Below are 20,070 nucleotides of genomic sequence, written 5' to 3' on the forward strand. Positions count from 1 at the left end.
TTTTTTTTGATACAGGTAGTCCTCGATTTACAATAGTTCATTTAGTGACCATTCAAAGTTACAACATCACTGAAAAATAGGGTTTTTAGCAGCATTCCCATGAACATGTGATCAGACACTTGGTAATTGACTCATATTGGTGGTTGAAGTGTCCTTGTTAGGAAATGATTATTACCTAACTTGTTGGGTGGGCAATATATAAACCCTCAATATAGCTTTAAGACTGCTGTATTGCATCATACTGTGTCCTGATTGGTTAGCTCTGTAGTCAATCTCCTTAAGAGGGCGCTAGAAACATGGTTTGTTTCTCTTTGCTGTTCTTGCTCTCTGATATCTCTGTATGCTACTGTTTGCAAATCCAGAAGAACTGTTTATTGTGAATGACTACGACGACTGGTAAGAAGACTTTGTTATTGGATTATCCCTGGACTGTCGTTTTTGCTATCTCCTGCTTTATATGTGTATGACTGTTTATTGGACTGTGTCTTACTATTTCCTAAAAGTAAACACAACTCAGTGTATCTGTGTGTTGGCTGTGTTTATTCGTAACTACTCTCAATCGCTTTCATGTGCACATCCTTGCTACTCAAGGGTCACTCTGCGAATTCCTTAACAGTCCTGGGGTCATGTAATCCCCTTTTGCTACTTTCTGACAAGCAAAGTCAATGGAGAAGCCAGATTCACTTAACAACTGTGGCAAAAAAGGTCGTAAAATGGGACAAATTTACTTAACAACTCTCTTGCTTAGGATCGGGCTCAATTGTGGTCATAAGTCAAGGACTATCTGTATTTCATGTAAGTAAAAAATGCAACCTACCAATTGCTTCAAACTACAACAATTTAGACCAGCAGGTAATTTTTTAAAAATAAAACTTAGCTGGACATGCTCTGAATAACATAGGACTATCTTGACAGAAAAATGTTTAAAAAATTAAGAGGAGGAATAATGAGGAACTTCTCTTTAAATTGTGCAAGTGTTAGTGTTATGTTACCATCAATGCCATCCAAAGCTACAAGTACTCAATGAAATATTGACTAGATAATTTTCTGACTGGTTTTCCTAAATCTTTTTCTCTCCCTCCTTCTCTCTTTTCCTCTGATAAGTTAAGGAATCTTAACAGGTTGATGGGTTTCGCTCAGAAAAATGTCTTTATTTGGCAAATTATTAGTAAATACTGCTTATGCGGATGATGATATTGTTCCTGCTGTTAAAATGATAAGAATATTTTCTGCCACACAATAAATTGTTTCACCTGATGGACATTTCAGAAAAAGATACCCACTATGTCACTGGAATTTACCAATGAAATCTCCCGTAGTTTTACATAGCAAAACTACAGTATACTATACTATAGTAGTAGTACCTATTGAAGCCAATTATGAGTGAGGGTAATGTTGCCTGCCCTTACTCTGAAATGGGTGAACATCTTCACTTAGATTAACTATTGAAAATAACAAAAGCAGGGCAAGTATTTCATAGCAGGGACTTGACCTTAACATGACTTTAATTAAAACATGAACCAGCAGAATTAAAATCCATATTTCTATCCAGAAAGAAGAAAATTAAGAGACAGATTCAGGGGAGGGCTCCTGGGGGTTCGGCAGGGTTCGGTCCTGCTGAACCCCCAGGTTCCTCTAGCCAAGGATCGCTGGGGTTCGGCGAACCACCAAATGCCACCCCTGGCTGGCCACGCCCACCCCACCCCCGCTCCTCCCACCCTGCCCTACCCCTCCCAGGAGTCTCCATGTAGCCTGTTCATCATTCCAGGTAAGCTGTCCTGAGTCCTATGGAGATAGGGCGGCATACAAATCAAATCAAATAAATAAATAAATAAATAAGTGCAGGGGCCACATGGAGGGTCTGGGAGGGCAAAAAATGGGCCTACCAGAGGTTCCGGAAGTCCAGAAACCTGTCCAGGGCCTGTTTCTGGCCTCCGGACCTCGGGGGAAGCTGTTTTTGCCCTCCCGGGGGCTCAAAGAAAGCCTCCAGAGCCTGGGGAGGGCAAAAAATGTCCCCCCCACACCGTGGTGCAGGCGGACGACTAGGCCATGCCCACCCACACCCACCAACAGGGCAGCGAACCCATTGCTAAAGGATATGAAGCCCACCCCTGGAGAGATTCATATTGTACAAATCACAAATTCAAAATTATATTCCTTGTAAAATATGACAGCTGTTCACCACGAACAAATGAACAAACTTCTTTATCAGAGAGCTGGTGTAGTATACTAGTTGGGAGTAACAATAAGGAGACCCAGATTGTAATTCCATCATCAGCTATGGAGTCTGAGCCCTACTTTCCACAAAGGTTTATTGCTGGGAAGGAAGAACATTAAAGAGCACTGCTACCTTAAGCAGGTATATAAGCAGCACGATATCTTTATCTTTATCTTTTATTAGATTTATATACCGCCCTTCTCCTTTCAGACTCAGGGCGGTGAACAGCCAAAATAAAAACATTTGTACACAAAAGTTAAAATAATTTTAAAAATAATTAAATGAAATTTGGCCCATGATTTAAAACATTTCAATTATTTATTTATTTATTTATTTTATTTTATTATATTTCTATACCGCCCTTCTCCTGCGGGACTCAGGGCGGTGTACAGCCAGGATAAAACATAGCATATAAAATTTAAAAACATTTAAAAAAACAATTAAATAATTTTGGCCCGAATTTAAAACAACCCAATTAAAACCGAAATTTGATTAAAAAACTGAGAGGTATCAAACTTTAAAACCAACATGGAATCAGGCCAGCCCGGCTAACTGAAAAAAGTAAGGTTTAAGGGCCCGATGAAAAGTCCGGAGGTCTGGGACCACTCGTATCTCTGGGGGTAGATCATTCCAGAGGGTAGGTGACACCACAGAGAAGGCTCTCCCCCTGGGGGTCGCCAGCCGACATTGTCTGGCTGACGGCACCCTGAGGCAGCCCTCTCTGTGGGAGCGAACCGGCCGGTGGGAGGCAATTGGTGGCAGAAGGCGGTCCCGTAAGTACCCCGGCCCTAAACCATGGAGCGCTTTAAAGGTAGTCACCAACACCTTGAAGCGCACCCGGAAGTCCACCGGAAGCCAATGCAGCTCGCGCAGGAGAGGTGTCACGTGGGAGCGCCCCGTCGCTCCCATAATCCCCTGCACAGCCACATTTTGCACCAGTTGGAGCCTCCGGGTGCACCCCAAGGGGAGCCCCATGTAGAGAGCGTTACAATAGTCCAGATGAGAAGTGACGAGTGCTTGAGTGACCGTGCGTAAGGAGTCCCGATCTAGAAAGGGGCGCAAATCCAATGAATAAATAAATTCTATCCATGAATTTTTTCCCCTTAGCCTTTCATTTAAGATACTTAAAAAAGTTTTCAGATTTAATAGTTTGGCCAAATCCCCATTTCCTCCCGATCAGCTGGGACTTGGGAGGCAGAGAATAGATGGGGCTGGGGCCAGTCAGAATTTTTACTACCGGTTCTCTGAACTACTCAAAATTTCCGCTACCGGTTCTCCAGAACTGGTCAGAACCTGCTGAAACCCAGTCTGCCAGTGACTATTAAAAGCAGGTGAATCTAAACCTCTGAATTGAATTGAGGAGTCAGAATATTCTTCAGCAGCAGCCAATATTGGATTGTTCATAAGTTTAAGATGTGAAGTGTGCAAGAGAAGAAAAAAATAGTGTTTATTACCCAGTGTGTAGTAAAAATAACTTTCCTCCTATACAAAGAAAGAAGAGGTCTCCAGATCAAAATAAACCGAACAATTTCCTTTTGTATTCTCCTAGCACTGTGTATTCCCCCACTCACTTTAGAAGCAGAAGCAGCGTTATAATTCTGATCTATAGAGCAAGAAGCCAAATGAAGCCTGAAGCCCTTGAAAGAGAAATAATTATGGGTTCCCAATCATTCAGATGTCATTTTAAGATTATCATCAGTCCATCTCTAAAGAAACTTGGTGCAAGATCTCTAGCCTTGGATGGATACCGGATTATCTGAGCTGCAGAAATGAAAAGCCCCAATGACCTGTAACAGATCTGCCATTAAATCAGTTAAACATCAAAAGTTATGAGCCTTAAGAACAAGAGTAAAGAACTATTTAGTAGCCCAAGGAAAAAATAGAGGGATAGGAAAAGAGCCTTGGTAGTACAGAGGTTTAAGGCACCCTGTTATTAAGCTTATTAAGACCAGCTGCCTGCAATTACTGCAGGGTTCGAATCTCTCCAAGGCTCAAGGTTGACTCAGCCTTCCATCCTTTCTAAGGTAGGTGAAATGAGGACCCAGTTTGTGGGGGCAATAAGCTGACTTTGTATAAATATACAAAAGGATGAAGGCTATTGCTGAGCCCATTGTAAGCCGCCCTGAGTCTTCGGAGAAAGGGCGGCATATAAATCAAATTAAAAAAAAAAAAAAAGAAAACATGATACGAAGTGCTTAAGACCCCATCATAAAACTAGGCACAGCTGAAATTTGCTTGGAATTAGGAATTTTGGTCAATTTTTGCGAACAGCAATAAGCCTTCTGGCCACAGGATACCAACCCTTAAGAGGAGCAAAACCACACTTCAAATGCTAGAGCAGAATGGAACTTGCAAATAGATTAGAGAGTTGCTTGCTTTGGTATGATGGGAAAACGGCTTTTAAACATAACGCTGGGGATTTTGTGACTGAACGTATTCTGACAATTGCACAGCACAAGTTGCAAGCCAGCGCAGCCACATTGCAAGGCAAGAAGCAGATCTTGCTGTTCTTACGCTCCAGGAAACCAGTTTTCCTTTCTATTGTGACTCCATGTCTAATAAAACATGCATGATGCAGTGTTTCTCTTGCGCACCTTACACAGACAGCCTGCCTGCCTGCCTGCCTGCCTGGTGCGCCTTCAGTCTCCCTGCTCATGTTTCACACTCATTCAGCCAGTCACAGCAAGGTTCTGAAGCCATCTGTGACCTGCACTCAGTGAGAACCAAGCAAAGGAGAACCGTGGCGAGCGCAAGGATGCTATTCAGCAGGTTCTGACAGGTTCTGGCGAACCGGTAGCGGAAATTTTGAGTAGTTTGGAGAATCGGCAATTACCACCTCTGGCTGGCCCCAGAATGGAGTGGGAATGGAGATTTTGCAATATCCTTCGCCCTGGAGTGGGGAGGGAATGGGGATTTTGCAATATCCTTCCCCCAGGAATGGGGAGGGAATGGGGATTTTGCAATATCCTTCCCCCAGGAATGAGGAGGGAATGGGGATTTTGCAGTATCCTTCCCTCAGGAGTGGGGAGGGAATTGAGATTTTGCAGTATTCTTCCTCTGGAATAGGGTGGGAATTGAGATTTTGCAGTATCCTTCCCCTGCCACGCCCACCAAGCCACGCCCACAGAACCAGTAGTAAAAAAATTTGAATTCCACCACTGGAACAGATTGCAAATCAGAGGCACTGCGATGTGCCAGGGTTATCTGCCAATCAAGTGCTATCCAATCGATCAATCAATAAGCAAGCAAATGCGGTCATAGGTTGCATCAACAGAGGAATAGTTTCAAGAGCACATGAACTTAAGAGTACCGCTTTATACTGCATTGGTGAGACCACACTTGGAATATTGCATCGAATTCTGGTCGCCACAATAAGAAAAGATGCTGAGACCCTAGATAGACTGCAGAGAAGAGCCACAAAGATGATGAGGGGACTGGAGGCTAAATCGTACAATGAACAATTGAGATAATTAGGTATGTCTAGTCACTGATAAATTCGGAAGGAATACCACTAGAAAAAGTTGAAAGGATCACATACTTCTGCAACGCTCTCTACATGGGGCTCCCCTTGAGGAGCACTCGGAGGCTCCAACTGGTGCAGAATGCGGCCGCGCGGGTACTTATGGGAGCGACATGGCGCTCCCACGCGACACCTCTCCTGCGCGAGCTGCATTGGCTTCCAGTGGTCTTCCGGGTGCGCTTCAAGATATTGGTTCTCATCTTCAAAGCGCTCCATGGCTTAGGGCCCGGTTATTTACGAGACCACCTTCTGCCTCCGATAACCTCCCACCGTCCAACACACTCCCACAGAGAGGGCCTCCTCAGGGTGCCGTCTGTCAGGCAATGTCGGCTGGCGACCCCCCAGGGAAGAGCCTTCTCTGTGGGGGCACTCGCCCTGTGGAATGAGCTACCCCCAGGGATACGACTGATCCTGGACCTCCGGACCTTCTGCCGGGCCCTGAAGACTTTTTTATTTCAGCAATAAAAAAGGGTTAAAAATCTTTTAATTGGGGAATTTTATGGGTAAGGGGTTTTAAATTGGGGAAGCCAAAGATAAATTTAATTTCGTTTTAATGTATTTTAATATTTGTATTGTGTGTTTTTAATTTTGGCTGTTCACCGCCCCAAGTCCTTCGGGAGAGGTGGCGGTATAAAAATTTTAAAAATAAATAAATAAAATAAATACTTCGATTTTAATTTACATGAAAGCTGGGACATGACTAGTGAAGTAAAGACAAGGATAGAGAAAGCTTAAACAGCATTCTTCAAAATGAAAAAGGTCTTCTGCGGTCACAACATAAGCCTAAGACTGAAAATCAGGCTTGTCAGATGTTACATCTTTTCTACCCTGCTCTACAAAGTAGGGAGTTGGTCTCTGACAGAAAACCACTTGAAGAAACTAGAAGCATTTGAAATGTGGATTTACAGACGGCTGTTATGTATAAGTTGGGTTAATAAAATCATAAATGAGGAGGTGATACGCCGCTTGGGAAAGGCAAAGGGAAAGCAAATCATCAAAGCCATTAAAAAGCGAAAGTTAGAATATTTTGGACATGTGATGCGACACCCAGAAAAATACGGCATCCTTCACTTAATCCTCCAGGGAAAGATTGAAGGCAAACGAGGTCCAGGCAGAAAAAGAACATCATGACTTCAAAACCTAAGGGACTGGTTTGGACAAAACTCAGCAGCACTTTTTCATGCAGCTGTTGACAAAAATAGAATTGCCAACATGATCGCCAACGTCCGATGATGGATATGGCACAAGAAGAAGAAGAAGTAGTCTAATGGAGAGAAGGACTAGGGTGACATGATAGTAGTCATCCAATCTTTGAGGGGTTGTTACAGAGAAGAGGGAATCAACTTCTTCACCAAAGCATCTGAGGGTAGAACAAGATGTAACGGGTGGAAGATCATTAAAGAGAGATCCAACCTAGACCTAAGAAGAAATTTCCTGAGAGTGAGAAATATTAATCAGTGGAACGGCTTGCCTCTAGACAGTTTTCAAGAACAAACTGAACAGCCATTTCTTTGGAACAGTATAGGATATGCTGGATGGGCAAGGGATTGGACTAGAAGATATTCCAACCCTATTATTGAATGTTCTAAATAGGGCAGCGATGGCTAACCTTTTTGCCATCGCGTGCCAGGAAGGGGGGGCGGGGGAGGTTCGCGAGCGTGCACGTGCCCACAACCATAATTCTATGCACCCCACCCTGCGCATGCATGCATGACCCCCCATCTCCGCCCCCGCTCCTGTCACACAATGGCCCGGTAGGCCCGTTTTTCTTTCTCACCTGGCTCCAGATCCTCTCTATGCATCTGGGGAGGGCAAAAACAGCCTTCCTCATCCCCTCGGAGGCCCGAAATCCCAACTTCGGAGGCCCGAAATCCCAACTTCCGGTTGGACAGGAAGTGACATTTTTTGTTGTCCCCAGCCTCGAGACTCCTAGTGAGGCTGAGCTGGCGTGCCAGGTGACATGGCTCCATGTGCCACCTGTGGCACGCGTGCCATAGGTTCGCCATCACGGAAATAGGGAATGATGTGGGAGAGAAGAGGGGCCAGTATGAAAACACAAATTGTATGCAAAAGTTCTCAGATTCAAACCTAAATATCTCCAGATAGATGTATGTAGCAGGCCTGAGAAAGATTTAACATTGCAAATTTTACCTGTTTCCACTGGTTGATCTTAAGATTTTGTGAATTATTGGCGGATTTTAAGAAGGAAATGTTTTCTTTTGATGTTTTATACAAATTGGCCCAACTCTGAACATTGGCATTTGAGTGGGGGGTGAAACCCTGTCCCTTTTTACATGGGGTTCTGATCAGAGGTGGGTTTCAGCAGGTTCTGACCAGTTCTGGACAACTGGTAACGGAAATTTTGAGTAGTTCAGAGAACCGGTAGTAAAAATGCTGACTGGCCCCGCCCCCATCTATTCTCTGCCTCTCAAGTTCCAGCTGATTGGGAGGAAATGGGATTTTGCAGTAACCTTCCCCTGGAGTGGGGAGGGAATGGAGATTTTACAGTATCCTTTCTCTGCCACGCCCACCAAGCAATGCCATGCTTACCAAGCCACACCCACAGAACCGGTAGTAAAAAATTTTGAAACCCACCACTGGTTCTGATCATATAGCTGTGATTTCCATCTTGACTTTTTCCTCACACTACGCCTTTTAGAGCCAAAAATGAAGATGATCAGCTGAAAATTTTTAGGAATTGCAGTTGCAATTAGATCTGGAGACCATCAGAGGCTCCAGCTGGATGGACCACTGATCATTTACAAGATACGTCAGGTTTATATGCATCCCTGAAGAATTTATTATTTGCACCTTCACAATTGGGGGATTTTTTATACCTGATAAAAGGGAGATATAATGCAAAAGCAGACCTGACTATATAGGATCATGGCTCCTAGAGACAGCTAAGGATAACCTGAATGGCTGCTCAACTTTAAAGAGAAAAGAAAATCGAAATCTAGATCAATAATTAGTATGGATTTATAGCATTTTTGTCTGCTCCCCCTCCAAAGCCTTACCATCCCTCGATCACCTTGTGATGGATTATTTGGAGATTTCTCTATCTCCTTCCTTAAGCAAACATGCACAATGACAAATACGCAGTAAGAAGTTTAACATTACACTTCCCATCTTTTAAGATGGTCTATCAGAAAAAATTCAACCACATGCCCAAGAAGTCAACATGTCCGTTCATTTATATCGCCTGAGATTTATCTGAGAAAAGGTTTGATGCAAAGATGTAGTAGGCACTTTTGCAAATGTAGGATCTCAATATCCAATCAATGCATTGTTGCGATAGAAAATGGAAATGGATTAGTAAAATCAAAATAGGGAACGGTGAGAGAAGGTCTTGAGCATTGTCTCAATTTGGAAAGTATCTTCTTCTGCAATCCTATATTCCTTCAAAAATAAGACTCAGTGAACTTAAGAAGGCTTACTTTTGTCTTACTTTTGACTAAACATTTATAGAACCGTTATAGAACCTTTATCTGCCACAAAACAATACTGCATAATGCAAATATTGTTACAAAAAGGTAAGGTCCAACAATTGCATACAACATTTGGGTTTATTGTTCCATGGTTAGGAATTGACGCAAAAACATAACATTGTTTGTCTCTTTACAGCGGAATTAAACAATAGACTTGAATTAAGGTACGACTGGCATATTTTAAAACACCGACACAAGAATTTTCAAAATAGATTCTCTAGTTGCTGAGTAACAGCTAGTAGAAGAGCTTTCAAATATCACAGTTAATGTTGAGATTCCCTTCCATGAGCTGTAGCCATGGGGATTCAAATGGATTATTGAAAAGAACAGAAAATATCAGTTGTACATCAATTGCAGTTTTACTGCCAATGAAATGATATGTCAAAATTCTTCCATCAATGTGCAAATAAGTTGTGCGGTTATTGTTAATGGAAGCAAGGTCAAACAACTGACAAATGAAAAACAAACTGATCTTATTGAATCTATAAACAGGTTTAATTTGGGCATACACTTTAAAAAAAAAACCAGAGAATTAAAACTAACCGGAACCAAGATCCATAAATAAGAATCACAGCAAATTATATTTTTATCCATCATTTGCTCGAGGTAATAAAATCAAGCACTAATCTCTTTTATTATTATACTAATTTCAAGTCAGATCATCAGATGCTTCTCAATTAAAAAAAAAAAAAAGGCTTTTTTACTTACAAGGTTTCTTAAGCAAATTGATCATTCTGGACAATTGCAAGCCCGGGACAGAAAAAGGATTTCTTCGTTTGACCCTCTTCGAAAGAATCACTGAATCTATGAGATCACGGATGGAAAATTTTATCTCCAAATTGCTGAAAGGAATATTTGAAAGCAAATGAAGTTTGTGTGGGCACAGCCTGGTGGATCTCGTTGAAAATACATGGTCTATATTTGGGTATAGAAAGAGGAGGAAAAAAAAGAGGGGGGGATGAGAAAGAAAAAAGCCACCCACAAATGTCTTTGAAAAAGAAAGAAGCTTCTGGGAGAAATTGTTCTTGTTCGAGAAAAAAAAAATCAGTTAAAAATGTGCTCAAATTATGGGCAGGGTGCGATGGGAAAATGGGAGGGGGGGCTAATTGCCTATGCAAGCCCTAACCTAACCCGTCTCCCCCTTCACTATTTAGTCAGACTATGATCTAGCCAGAGATTGATGTCAAGGTTGAGAAACATTGATCTAGAATAACACAATTGGAAGGGACCTTGGAGGTCTTCTAGTCCAGCCCCCTGCTTAGGCAGGAAACCCTACACCACTTCAGACAAAATGGTTATCCAACATCTTCTTAAAAACTTCCAGTGTTGGAGCATTCACAACTTCTGGAGGCAAGTTGTTCCACTGATTAATTGTTCTAACTGTCAGGAAATTTCTCCTTGGTTCTAGGTTGCTTCTCTCCTTGATGAGTTTCCACCCATTGCTTCTTGTCCTATCCTCAGGTGCTTTGGAGAATAGCTTGACTCCCTCTCCTTTGTGGCAGCCCCTGAGAGATTGGAACACTGCTATCATGTCTCCCCTAGTCCTTCTTTTCATTAAACTAGTTTCTGCAACCGGTTTTCATTCTAGATCAGAGGTTTGGGATCAATGGCCCTTTAATGACTTGTGGACTTCAACTCCCAGAATTCCTGAACCAGCTCGCTCAGCAATCCTGGGAGTTGAAGTCCACAAGTCATAAAAGGGCCATCCGTCCCCATCCTAATCCTGATGATCAAAGCCTCACCCCCTTTGGGACTTCAAAATTACCCTTTGGACCTGTTTTACCTTTTCTAAGCCTCGTTCTCTAACTCAGACATGTGTCTGTATTGCTAACTCAATACAGACACATGTCTAATTCATTCTCTAACTCAAAACATGTGTCTGTATTGCTAACCAGGCCTACTGCTGAAAATGGCACCCAGAGTTTCCTTCACCACTTGTATTACTATAGGGAGGTTCACAGTTTGCATTAGGCCTAATGTGATTTGTTTTTGTTTTTTTTGTTTTGTTTTGTTTTTAGTGAAGGAGCCAAGTCACCCTGTAAACCAGGGGTCTCCAAACTTAGCAACTTTAAGACTTGAGGACTTCAACTCCCAGAATTCCTCAGCCAGCAAAACTGGCTGAGGAATTCTGGGAGTTGAAGTCCACAAGTCTTAAAGTGGCCAAGTTTGGAGACCCCTGCTGTAAACCAATTCAAGACTGACCATTGTATGTAAACATGGTCATGCTGATTTATTCCCCAAACTATAGAAAAATACAAGCCATAATAGCTTGGTGCTAAAGGAGGATACCAAGTTTCACCATCATGTTTCTTAAGTTTCCATCAGCATGTTGGCTGAGCAGAGGCAGAAAATATATTCTGTTTTATACAACCAAGCCATAAAACGTTGTGGGTGTCTTTGAGGGGAAGAGAATACACAGGAAAGAGCTGCCATTTTAGTGGAAATTTTGTGTTTCCTCAACCCTTTTGTTTTTCCTACAATGAGTCATGTTCCCAAAACGTTCCCTGCTCTTTGAGAAGCCAAAAAAGTAGCTACTGCTTAAAACAGAAAAAGGGAATTAAGATTCTCTGTCACCTTTGCTATTAGTTCTCTCTCTCTCTCTCCCTCCTCCGTGTGTGTGTGTGTGTGTGTGTGTGTGTGTGTGTGTGTGTGAGAGAGAGAGAGAGAGAGAGAGAGAGAGAGAGAGAGAGAGAGAGAGAGAGAGAGAGAGAGAGAGAGAGAGAGAGAGAGAGAGAGAGAATATGAATATGAATTACTGGAGAAGGTATTGGACAGATGGAATAAAATTTCCTGGCCTTTCAATCACTTTTGAACTGAAGCCATTTTCTGCATAACGTTTTCTTACTCTGGTCACCTTCAGTGGAAACTTTGCAAGAGTGAATTAGCGATGAAAAATCTTCCATATGTTCTTCTTTCTCCGCATCACCATTTATTTTCCTAATGCATTTATTATTATTTTTTGCCAGCTGGTTTCCTGGAGCTTCTTGTACCCTTTTGCAAGCTACGGGTTGAACAAAGCCCTTTGATTTTTCAGTTACTAATTGCAGCTTTTGTAGACCACGCACAGAAAACTTGGAGCCTGCATCGAACACCTGGTTGTGTGGGGCAGATTTCAGTGATCCCATTCTCTCAGGTTGAAAATTAGGAAATGGTTCCCACTCAACAGAGCCAAAGGTTTGGTTCGCATACTTGCCCACAGTTAAGTAACCAACCAATACAATTTTCCAGATGTTGGATACTTGAATCGATGGTCAACTTGCTTTCCCATCTCTAGCCAGTGCTTCTTGAAGCCACACCATATCTGCATCTGGGGAGTATCCAAGTCTCTTAATCTACCATCAAGATCACTATATAAATATAATTATCAAAGCCCTCAGAATGTTTTTATAGTTCTTATGGAATTCTGTAGAGAGTCTCGATCCTGGTTGTCCCAAAGGTGCTTTTTCTGGAGGCAACTGGACTTTCTTGTTTTTTCTTTGGAAGACGTTTCGCTTCTCATCCAAGAAGCTTCTTCAGTTCTGATTGAACTGTGGGGAATTGAAGGATTTATATTGCTTGCAGACAGCTGGTAATTTGCATCCTTTTAGAGCCGTTATGGCAAACCTATGGCATGCGGAGCCATATCTGTGGGCACGCAAGCGTTGCCCTAGCACAGCTCCAGCGCGCATGTGCGCGCTGGCCAGCTGATTTTTGGGCCTTCCGGGCCCACCAAAAGTCAGGAAATGGACCGTTTCTGGCCTCTGGAGGGCCTCCAGGGGTGGTGGAGAAGGCCGTTTTCGCCCTCCCCAGGCGCCAAGAAAGCCTCTGGAGCCTGGGGAGGGGGGAAAACAGGCCTACCAGGCCCACCGGTAACCTTTTTGCCATTATGTGCCAAAAGTGGGGAGAGCGTGTGTGGGTTGCACGTTCATGCGTGTGGGGGTGGGGCGTGGGGGACATTGAATGATGGGTGTGGGCACGCATGTGCACGATCCCCCTGTGCTCCCCCCCCGCTTTTGGCACGCAACAGCAAAAAGGTTAGCCATCACTGTTTTACAGGGTCGTTGAAGCACTTGGAGATTTATCTGTGTCCTCATGGTCACCTAAGTATTGCTCCTTATGGAATCTTTTTTGAGTCCTATTTATCCCTCTTTTTTTTTTTAATTTGATTTATATGCCGCCCTTCTCCGGAGACTCAGGGCGGCTTACAGTGCGCTAAGTAATAGCCTTCATTCTTTTGTATATTTATACAAAGTCAGCTTATTGCCCCCACAGCTGGGTCCTCAATTTACCTACCTTAGAAAGGATGGAAGGCTGAGTCAACCTTGAGCCTTGGCGAGATTCGAACCTGCAGTAATTGCAGGCAGCTGTTCTTAATAACAGGGTGCTTTAGACCACTGTACTACCAAGGCTCTTGCCTTTAAACTCCTCTCTCTTTCATGGTTTCTTGTCTCCCAACCAACACCACTAATTATTATTATTATTTTCTTCTACGGTAGGAAAAAAGAAATAAGCAATGAGGCCAATTTTGATTGGCTGGCCCTGTTAGCGCAGGAGCAGATGGTCAACCTGGTCCCAAGCCACACAGAGCTTTCTAGATCACAATCGAGCATGTCGAATTTACGGAGAAATAGTCCAGTAGCCAGTGGCGTAAATATGCTCCATACCATACGCCCAGTCTCAGTTAGCAATCGTGCACCTGCGTTTGGTATTAATTGCAGTTTGTTAGCAACTCTAGACATAGCACAAATGTCTAGACAAAGTGTTCTCTGAATTTTGATGAGGATGGTCAGGCTGATATCTCCAGCCAGTACATACACACACACACACACACACACACACCTCCAGCACACTTCCCCCGTTACAACTCTCTTTTGTTTGGCTTTTTACTGTACTGGTTTGCTGTTTTTACAGTTTGTATGCCATCCAGAGTCGATCATGTTGGGCAGCCTTAGCAATCTTAAATTACTGTGTTTCCCCGAAAATAAGACCGTGTTTTATATTTTTTTGAACCCCGAAATAAGTGCTTGGCCTTATTTTCGGAGAGGTCTTATTATTTTGGGGCGTGTGAAACAAGGTGGGGCTCCTTTTGCTGTCTTACCTGATTTCCAGCTCTGCGTTTAAATATTTTTGGGGAGAGCTTATTTTCAGGGGGAGGCTTATTTTAGCGTATGCACTCAAAAGCCCCTTATTATCAGGGGATGTCTTATTTTTGGGGAAACAGGGTATAATTACAAATAAATATGCATATTGTACCCCTCAGGTCATATGCCCATTCAAAGATCTAACAGCTTTCCAAAGGTAAGATTTTATTACAGTCATAGCCCAGCTCAAAAACAAGAGAAAACAAAATATAAGACCAAAATAAATAAATAAAAACCAATAAGTCTAACATTCCTATGGTTAACTTGTGATGCATTTTTACAAAAGGTAAAGCAAAACCTAGCCATGTTAAGAGAGGTTGTATCTCATTGATCAAATGATAGCAATTGTAAATAAAATGGATCTGGGTGGCATTAAAAACTCTGAGTAGATGAGGGATGTTAGCCTTAACTGGGTAATATAGCAAAATAACAGGACAAGAGTTGGTGCTTCAGGGACTGATTCACTAATGGGCAAAGTCTTTGTTCAAATAAGACACTCGTAATTTCCTCTTGAGAACAGCTGTTGAAGGGTATTACACAGTGGTGAAATCCAAATTTTTTTACTACCGGTTCTGTGGGCGTGGCTTGGTGGGTGTGGCAGGGCAAGGATACTGCAAAATCTCCATTCCCTCCCCACTCCTGGGGGAAGGATATTGCAAAATCTCCATTCCCACCCCACTCTGGGGCCAGTCAGAGGCGGTATTTGCCGGTTCTCCGAACTACTCAAAATTTCCGCTACCGGTTCTCCAGAACCTGTCAGAACCTGCTGGATTTCACCCCTGGTATTACATCTTGCCAAGGTTAGGGCTCTTCTGATTTTGGGAATTCTTCCTTTAGATATCTAGCTAATTTTTTTTTAAAAGGTGAACAACTGCCCATTACCGCATCTTTGATTATAATTTGTATGTCCCTTTTTAATTCATCAATCTTACAAACAGGGATTCATCACACTCACCTTCTTTGGTGAAAAAGAAAACCAGTTTCAGTTGCTTCATAGGTTATATGGCAGCTTACAGAAGCATCAATTGACCATCGTGCTAATGAAGTCACAATAATTGGTTATTAACATATGCAAAAACTTAAAGCCAGGGACTTGTAACCTTCTATCTGGAGCCTCCAGCACTTTAGAAATATGAAAAAAATAAAATAAAATGAGAAATGGCTTCTGACCCAAAAGTTTATTAAAATAGAAACATTCAAGCCATGGTTTGTTGACAAACTATATCCTGCATATCATAGCCAGCCTCAATCAGTAACTACACTGATTTGGACACATGCTACTAAGTCAAAAAGCAAGCAGACCCCATTCCGTTTTATTCTTACATGCGATCTAGGCTTTTAACCTCTAAATTTAGATTTAAAAGCGACTAAGGACCCTTAGGTCTTATAACTACTTCTGGAATTGATATCTGGTATTTTTCACTTGTTTTATTAGAATAAAATAACCTGTTTCCCCCCCAAATAAGACATCCCCTGATAATAACCCCAATCGGGCTTTTGAGCACATGGCAATAAGGCCAAGCACTTATTTCAGGGTTCAAAAAAATGTAAGACAGGGTCTTATTTTCGGGGAAACACAATATGTGCAATAGAAACCTTCCAGCCGAAGTTGGGTACTTATCTGAGATGCAAAAACCAAATCAATCACTAGATGGCAGCAGCATGTGAGTTTTCAAGATGCTGCCATCTAGTGTCCAGATTTTGGCCCTCTCTATCTGGGAGCCCTAGTTAAGGACACCAAGGAGCACGAAGGAAATCTGAATTTACAGCCTTGTAGGACACCATTCAAGATACCTGCTCAACAGACCCACATTCCGCGAGTTTCTAAAGGAACCGTAGCAAAAGTTCCAGATGTACATATTAGTGAAGATAAATACTAGCCAGAGAAATTCATTTAGCAAAAGTGTGAAAAAAGACCATCACCCTTATTCGGATAGAAGCAAATAAAGCATAAAGATTCTCGGCAGTCCTATGAAGAATAGTGCTGTCTATGCAAAAAGAACACCATCTGGATTTTCAAAGCTGGCTGCCCTTCAAACACGATCTCGCTTCCCCTTCTTGCAATCTCTTTTTCACATTCCTGCTGCTTTTATAATATTAGGAGACTCAAGGAAAATTAAGGATTACATCATCATCACCCCCCCCCCGCAACATCCTCATTTAGATTTGTTACAGCTATTCTACTGCAAAAGACGTTGTGCAGCTTATCCTAAAAGTGCTTTTTTCAAAAGGCAACTGGACTTTTTCCTGAACGACATGGCTTTTGTTTGAAAACGAAGTGTATCTGACCTAGGCTTCCTGATATAGTAAAATGCACACAATTAGTCCCAAAAAACCCCTTTTTTATTTTAATGACTGTGAATTCCTTTCATTCACAGCACGTGCTGAATCACCAAGAGTTTATAAATAGTCCAACAAAAGTCTGCCACAGTCCTTCGGATAAGGCTGGTAAACACCCACCTTTATCTTCTTTCAAAGTACAAACCGACACCATCCACAACGCTGCTTCCTGCAAAGACCCATGTGCCTTTGCTCTTCCTTTATGTCTTATGGGAGGGGCCAATCATCTCCAAGCCTTACTCCTGAGTCGTCCCTTTTGTTTTAACTGTTCTTGCCTTCTGGCAGCTCCGCACATGTGCACACTAGGAATGGGCTCCCCGTTCCTCTGCCTCTCTGATGTCCGACTCTGGAGGCTCCGGAGTCCGCACATAACTCCCAAATGGTGCTGGCCCCATCTCTGCCTCTGACGCAGAAACCTCGTCCAAGCCTTCCCCATACTCCAGGACTGGCCCATGTTCCTTCTCAGACTCCTCACTGTCCGACTTTACTGCCAGCTCTGCAGGCTGCTGGTGGACTACAACACAAAGAAAGTCCAGTTGTCTTTTGAAAAAAAGCTCCTTTGGGACAACCATGACCTATTGAGGATGACTGAGAATCTCCATAGACATCTAAGCAGTTTACCACACCCAATCCACAATTTAAAGCATTACCATAGAACATAACAACATGGACAAAATCAAATACAACTATAAACACACTCTTACATGCCAGAGGCTTCGCTAACACATTATCCCTTGGGAACAATTTGGTTTGGAGCCTGATTTGACAGTATCTACAAACATCCATGAACCCAAGGAAATAACTGATAGTGCTACTACCCTGTTTCCCCCAAAATAATTCCCTGATAATAAGCCCAATCGGGCATTTGAGCACATGGCAATAAGGCCAAGCGCTTATTTCAGGGTTCAAAAAAATATAAGACAGGGTCTTATTTTCGGGGAAACACGGTATAGGACAGTGATGGCTAACCTTTTTGCCATCGCGTGCCAGGAGAGGGGGGGCAGGGGAGGGTCACGCGCGCACGTGCCCATGCGCATGCATGCGCAACCCCTCCCCCCTCCCCCCCCACTCCTGGCACATGATGGCCTGGTAGCCCCGTTTTTCTTTCTTACCTGGTTCCAGATCCTCTCTGTGTATCTGGGAAGGGCGAAAACAGCCTTTCCCACTCCCTTGGAGGCTCTACGGAGGCTGAAAGGGCCCATTTCCCAACTCTCGGTGGGACAGGAAGTGACATTTTTTGCTGTCCCCAGCCTCCAGAACCTCTCTAGGAGTCTCTAGGAGCCTCTCTAGGAGTCTCTGGAGGCTGGGGACAGGAAAAAATATCACTTCCTGTCCCACCGGGAGCCGGGAAATGGGCCCTTTCAGCCTCCGTAGGGCCTCCAAGGGAGTGGGAAAGGCTGTTTTCGCCCTTCCCAGATACACAGAGAGGATCTGGAACCAGGTAAGAAAGAAAAACGGGCCTTCCCCACCCCGCCCCCAGGCCCTCCAGAGGCAGGAAACAGCCTGTTTCCCTACTTCTGGTGGGCCCAGAAGGCCCGAAAATCAGCTGGCCGGCGCGCGCATGCACCCCAGAGCTGAGCTGGCATGCCCACTAATATGGCTCTGCGTGCCACCTGTGGCACGCATGCCATAGGTTCGCCATCACGGGTATAGGATTTGAGGTAGCCAGGTTGCACTGTTTTAATCATTCTGTTTAATGATTGTGAGCCAATAATGACTATTGTAGTGTCCAGTAATTCTCTCTCACTGATGTGTCATGTTTTTAGAGTAAATGTAGCAGTTTTATGAGTTTCCACATTGTTTTGCTGGTTGGCATTAGTATCGCTTTACTTTTTAGTATGTTCCAGTTAGCTTCCTTTGAAGAAAAGGAGGTTACAAACATCACAGCGATCATGAAAATTGAATCATTGTGCAGATGCTCATGCTAAACACTTTTAGCTGCCAAGCCTGGTCTTATCATGGAACATCATGGTCTAGGAAGGGAGCTATGTTCCTCCTCCAGTCTCTATGTATTGTTTGAAAAAGAGAAAAATGCCAGCTTCACTTTTTTATTACAGCTACAGAAGCAATCCAAATCTTCAATTAATGTATATTTACAGCACTATCTACATAGGCACTACAGACTATAGCCAGAATGTTATGTAACCCCTCAGAATGTTATGTAAATGCAGTGTTCAGTTCTCCAGATAGTGTTATTCATACTTCTTATTAGTCATGTAGCATCAGTCTGGTTTTCTGCTGTTAAATGTCTCCATATCCTACTTAGCTTACATTTTGAGCTCTTTCATCCAAAGCAGAAGCCAACAAGACCAAAAGAGTCTTAAGATCTGTCTGGGATGGTCACTTCCAAAGTTACACAGAACAAAGATATAAGGGGACAGGAAGCACCACTGAATTAAACAATAATCCTCACAAAATAAATGTATGCTCTCAGTGGTAGGATTCAAATAATTTAACAACCGGTTCTCTACCCTAATGACCAGCTGGGTAGGTGTGGCTCGGTGGTCATGTGACTGTGTGGGCACGGCCAACTCAACGTCACTCAGGTTGATGGGTGCTTCGCCTTAGCTGTTACAATGTAATAAGGGTTAACCAGAGAGGCAGTTTTTGTAAGCAGGGCAGTAAAGATTAGGCTAGAAACAACACCAGAATGTTGTAATTCCTTACAGGATTAGCCTTGTAAAGTGGAAAAACACAAAATAAGATTTCTTCCAACAACCAGTTCTCCGAACTGCTTAGAAAATTAACTACCGGTTCTCCTGAATAGGTGCGAACTGGCTGAATCCCACCACTGTATGCTCTGAACTAACAAAGGAACTCAACAGGCATTTAATAATTTACCCCTTCTCTCAAGTTAAAAATTATAGTTTGGCATAATTTGGAGGAGCTCCGTAAGACACACTTAAAACTTTGTGGGAGTGTGACCAGGGGTGGGTTCTACTTACCTTTACTACCAGTTCGTAATGGGGTTGTGCGCGCGCACGAGCGGACATCAGGGTCGGTGGGCAGAGCCTCCCGCCGGTTTTACTACCGGTTCTATAGAACCGGTGTGAGCCGGGGGCAACCCACCACTGAGTGTGACCCTGGGCAGAAGTCGTGTTCTTTTGTTCTACAACTATATTTTGTCTCAACTCCGGGTTACTTTAGGCACTTTAGGTGCTAACGTATAAAACAAGGCAAGTTTCGATGAAATCCCTGGTTTGTGTAGCCCAGAATTATCACTGCTAAATAACAACAGCTTTTTAGATGGTGTTCTGTCCCCGTCCCACACACTCACACACCAACAGACGTCCAAGAGTTAAAAACCAAACCAGCCGACAAAATCCTTTTCCTGATAACGGAACTTGGCAGCAACCTAGTGGCTGCCTGCCAAGAGTTTATTAT

General features: G+C 43.1%; 1 protein-coding gene across 4 annotated transcripts in view; it reads right to left on the reverse strand.

Annotated features, from left to right (window-relative positions):
- The window catches only part of CRACD (capping protein inhibiting regulator of actin dynamics), a 174,142-nt gene that overhangs the window by 64,951 nt on the left and 89,121 nt on the right, over positions 1 to 20,070 (reverse strand). For 2 of the 4 annotated variants that reach the window (XM_087874926.1, XM_087874923.1), the window contains exon 1: positions 9,935 to 10,041. The exons of 1 other annotated variant lie outside the window; for it this stretch is intronic. In XM_087874926.1, the coding sequence (XP_087731052.1) occupies positions 9,935 to 9,959 (25 nt within the window). In that variant the 5' untranslated portion in view covers positions 9,960 to 10,041. Of the gene's footprint in view, positions 1 to 9,934; positions 10,098 to 20,070 lie in introns of those variants that run through there. One more of the 4 variants, XM_087874925.1, reaches the window with a different exon arrangement.

Source organism: Pantherophis guttatus, chromosome 8 (genome assembly GCF_059756535.1).
Source record: "Pantherophis guttatus breed Tessera chromosome 8, ASM5975653v1, whole genome shotgun sequence".
Taxonomy (NCBI): domain Eukaryota; kingdom Metazoa; phylum Chordata; class Lepidosauria; order Squamata; family Colubridae; genus Pantherophis; species Pantherophis guttatus.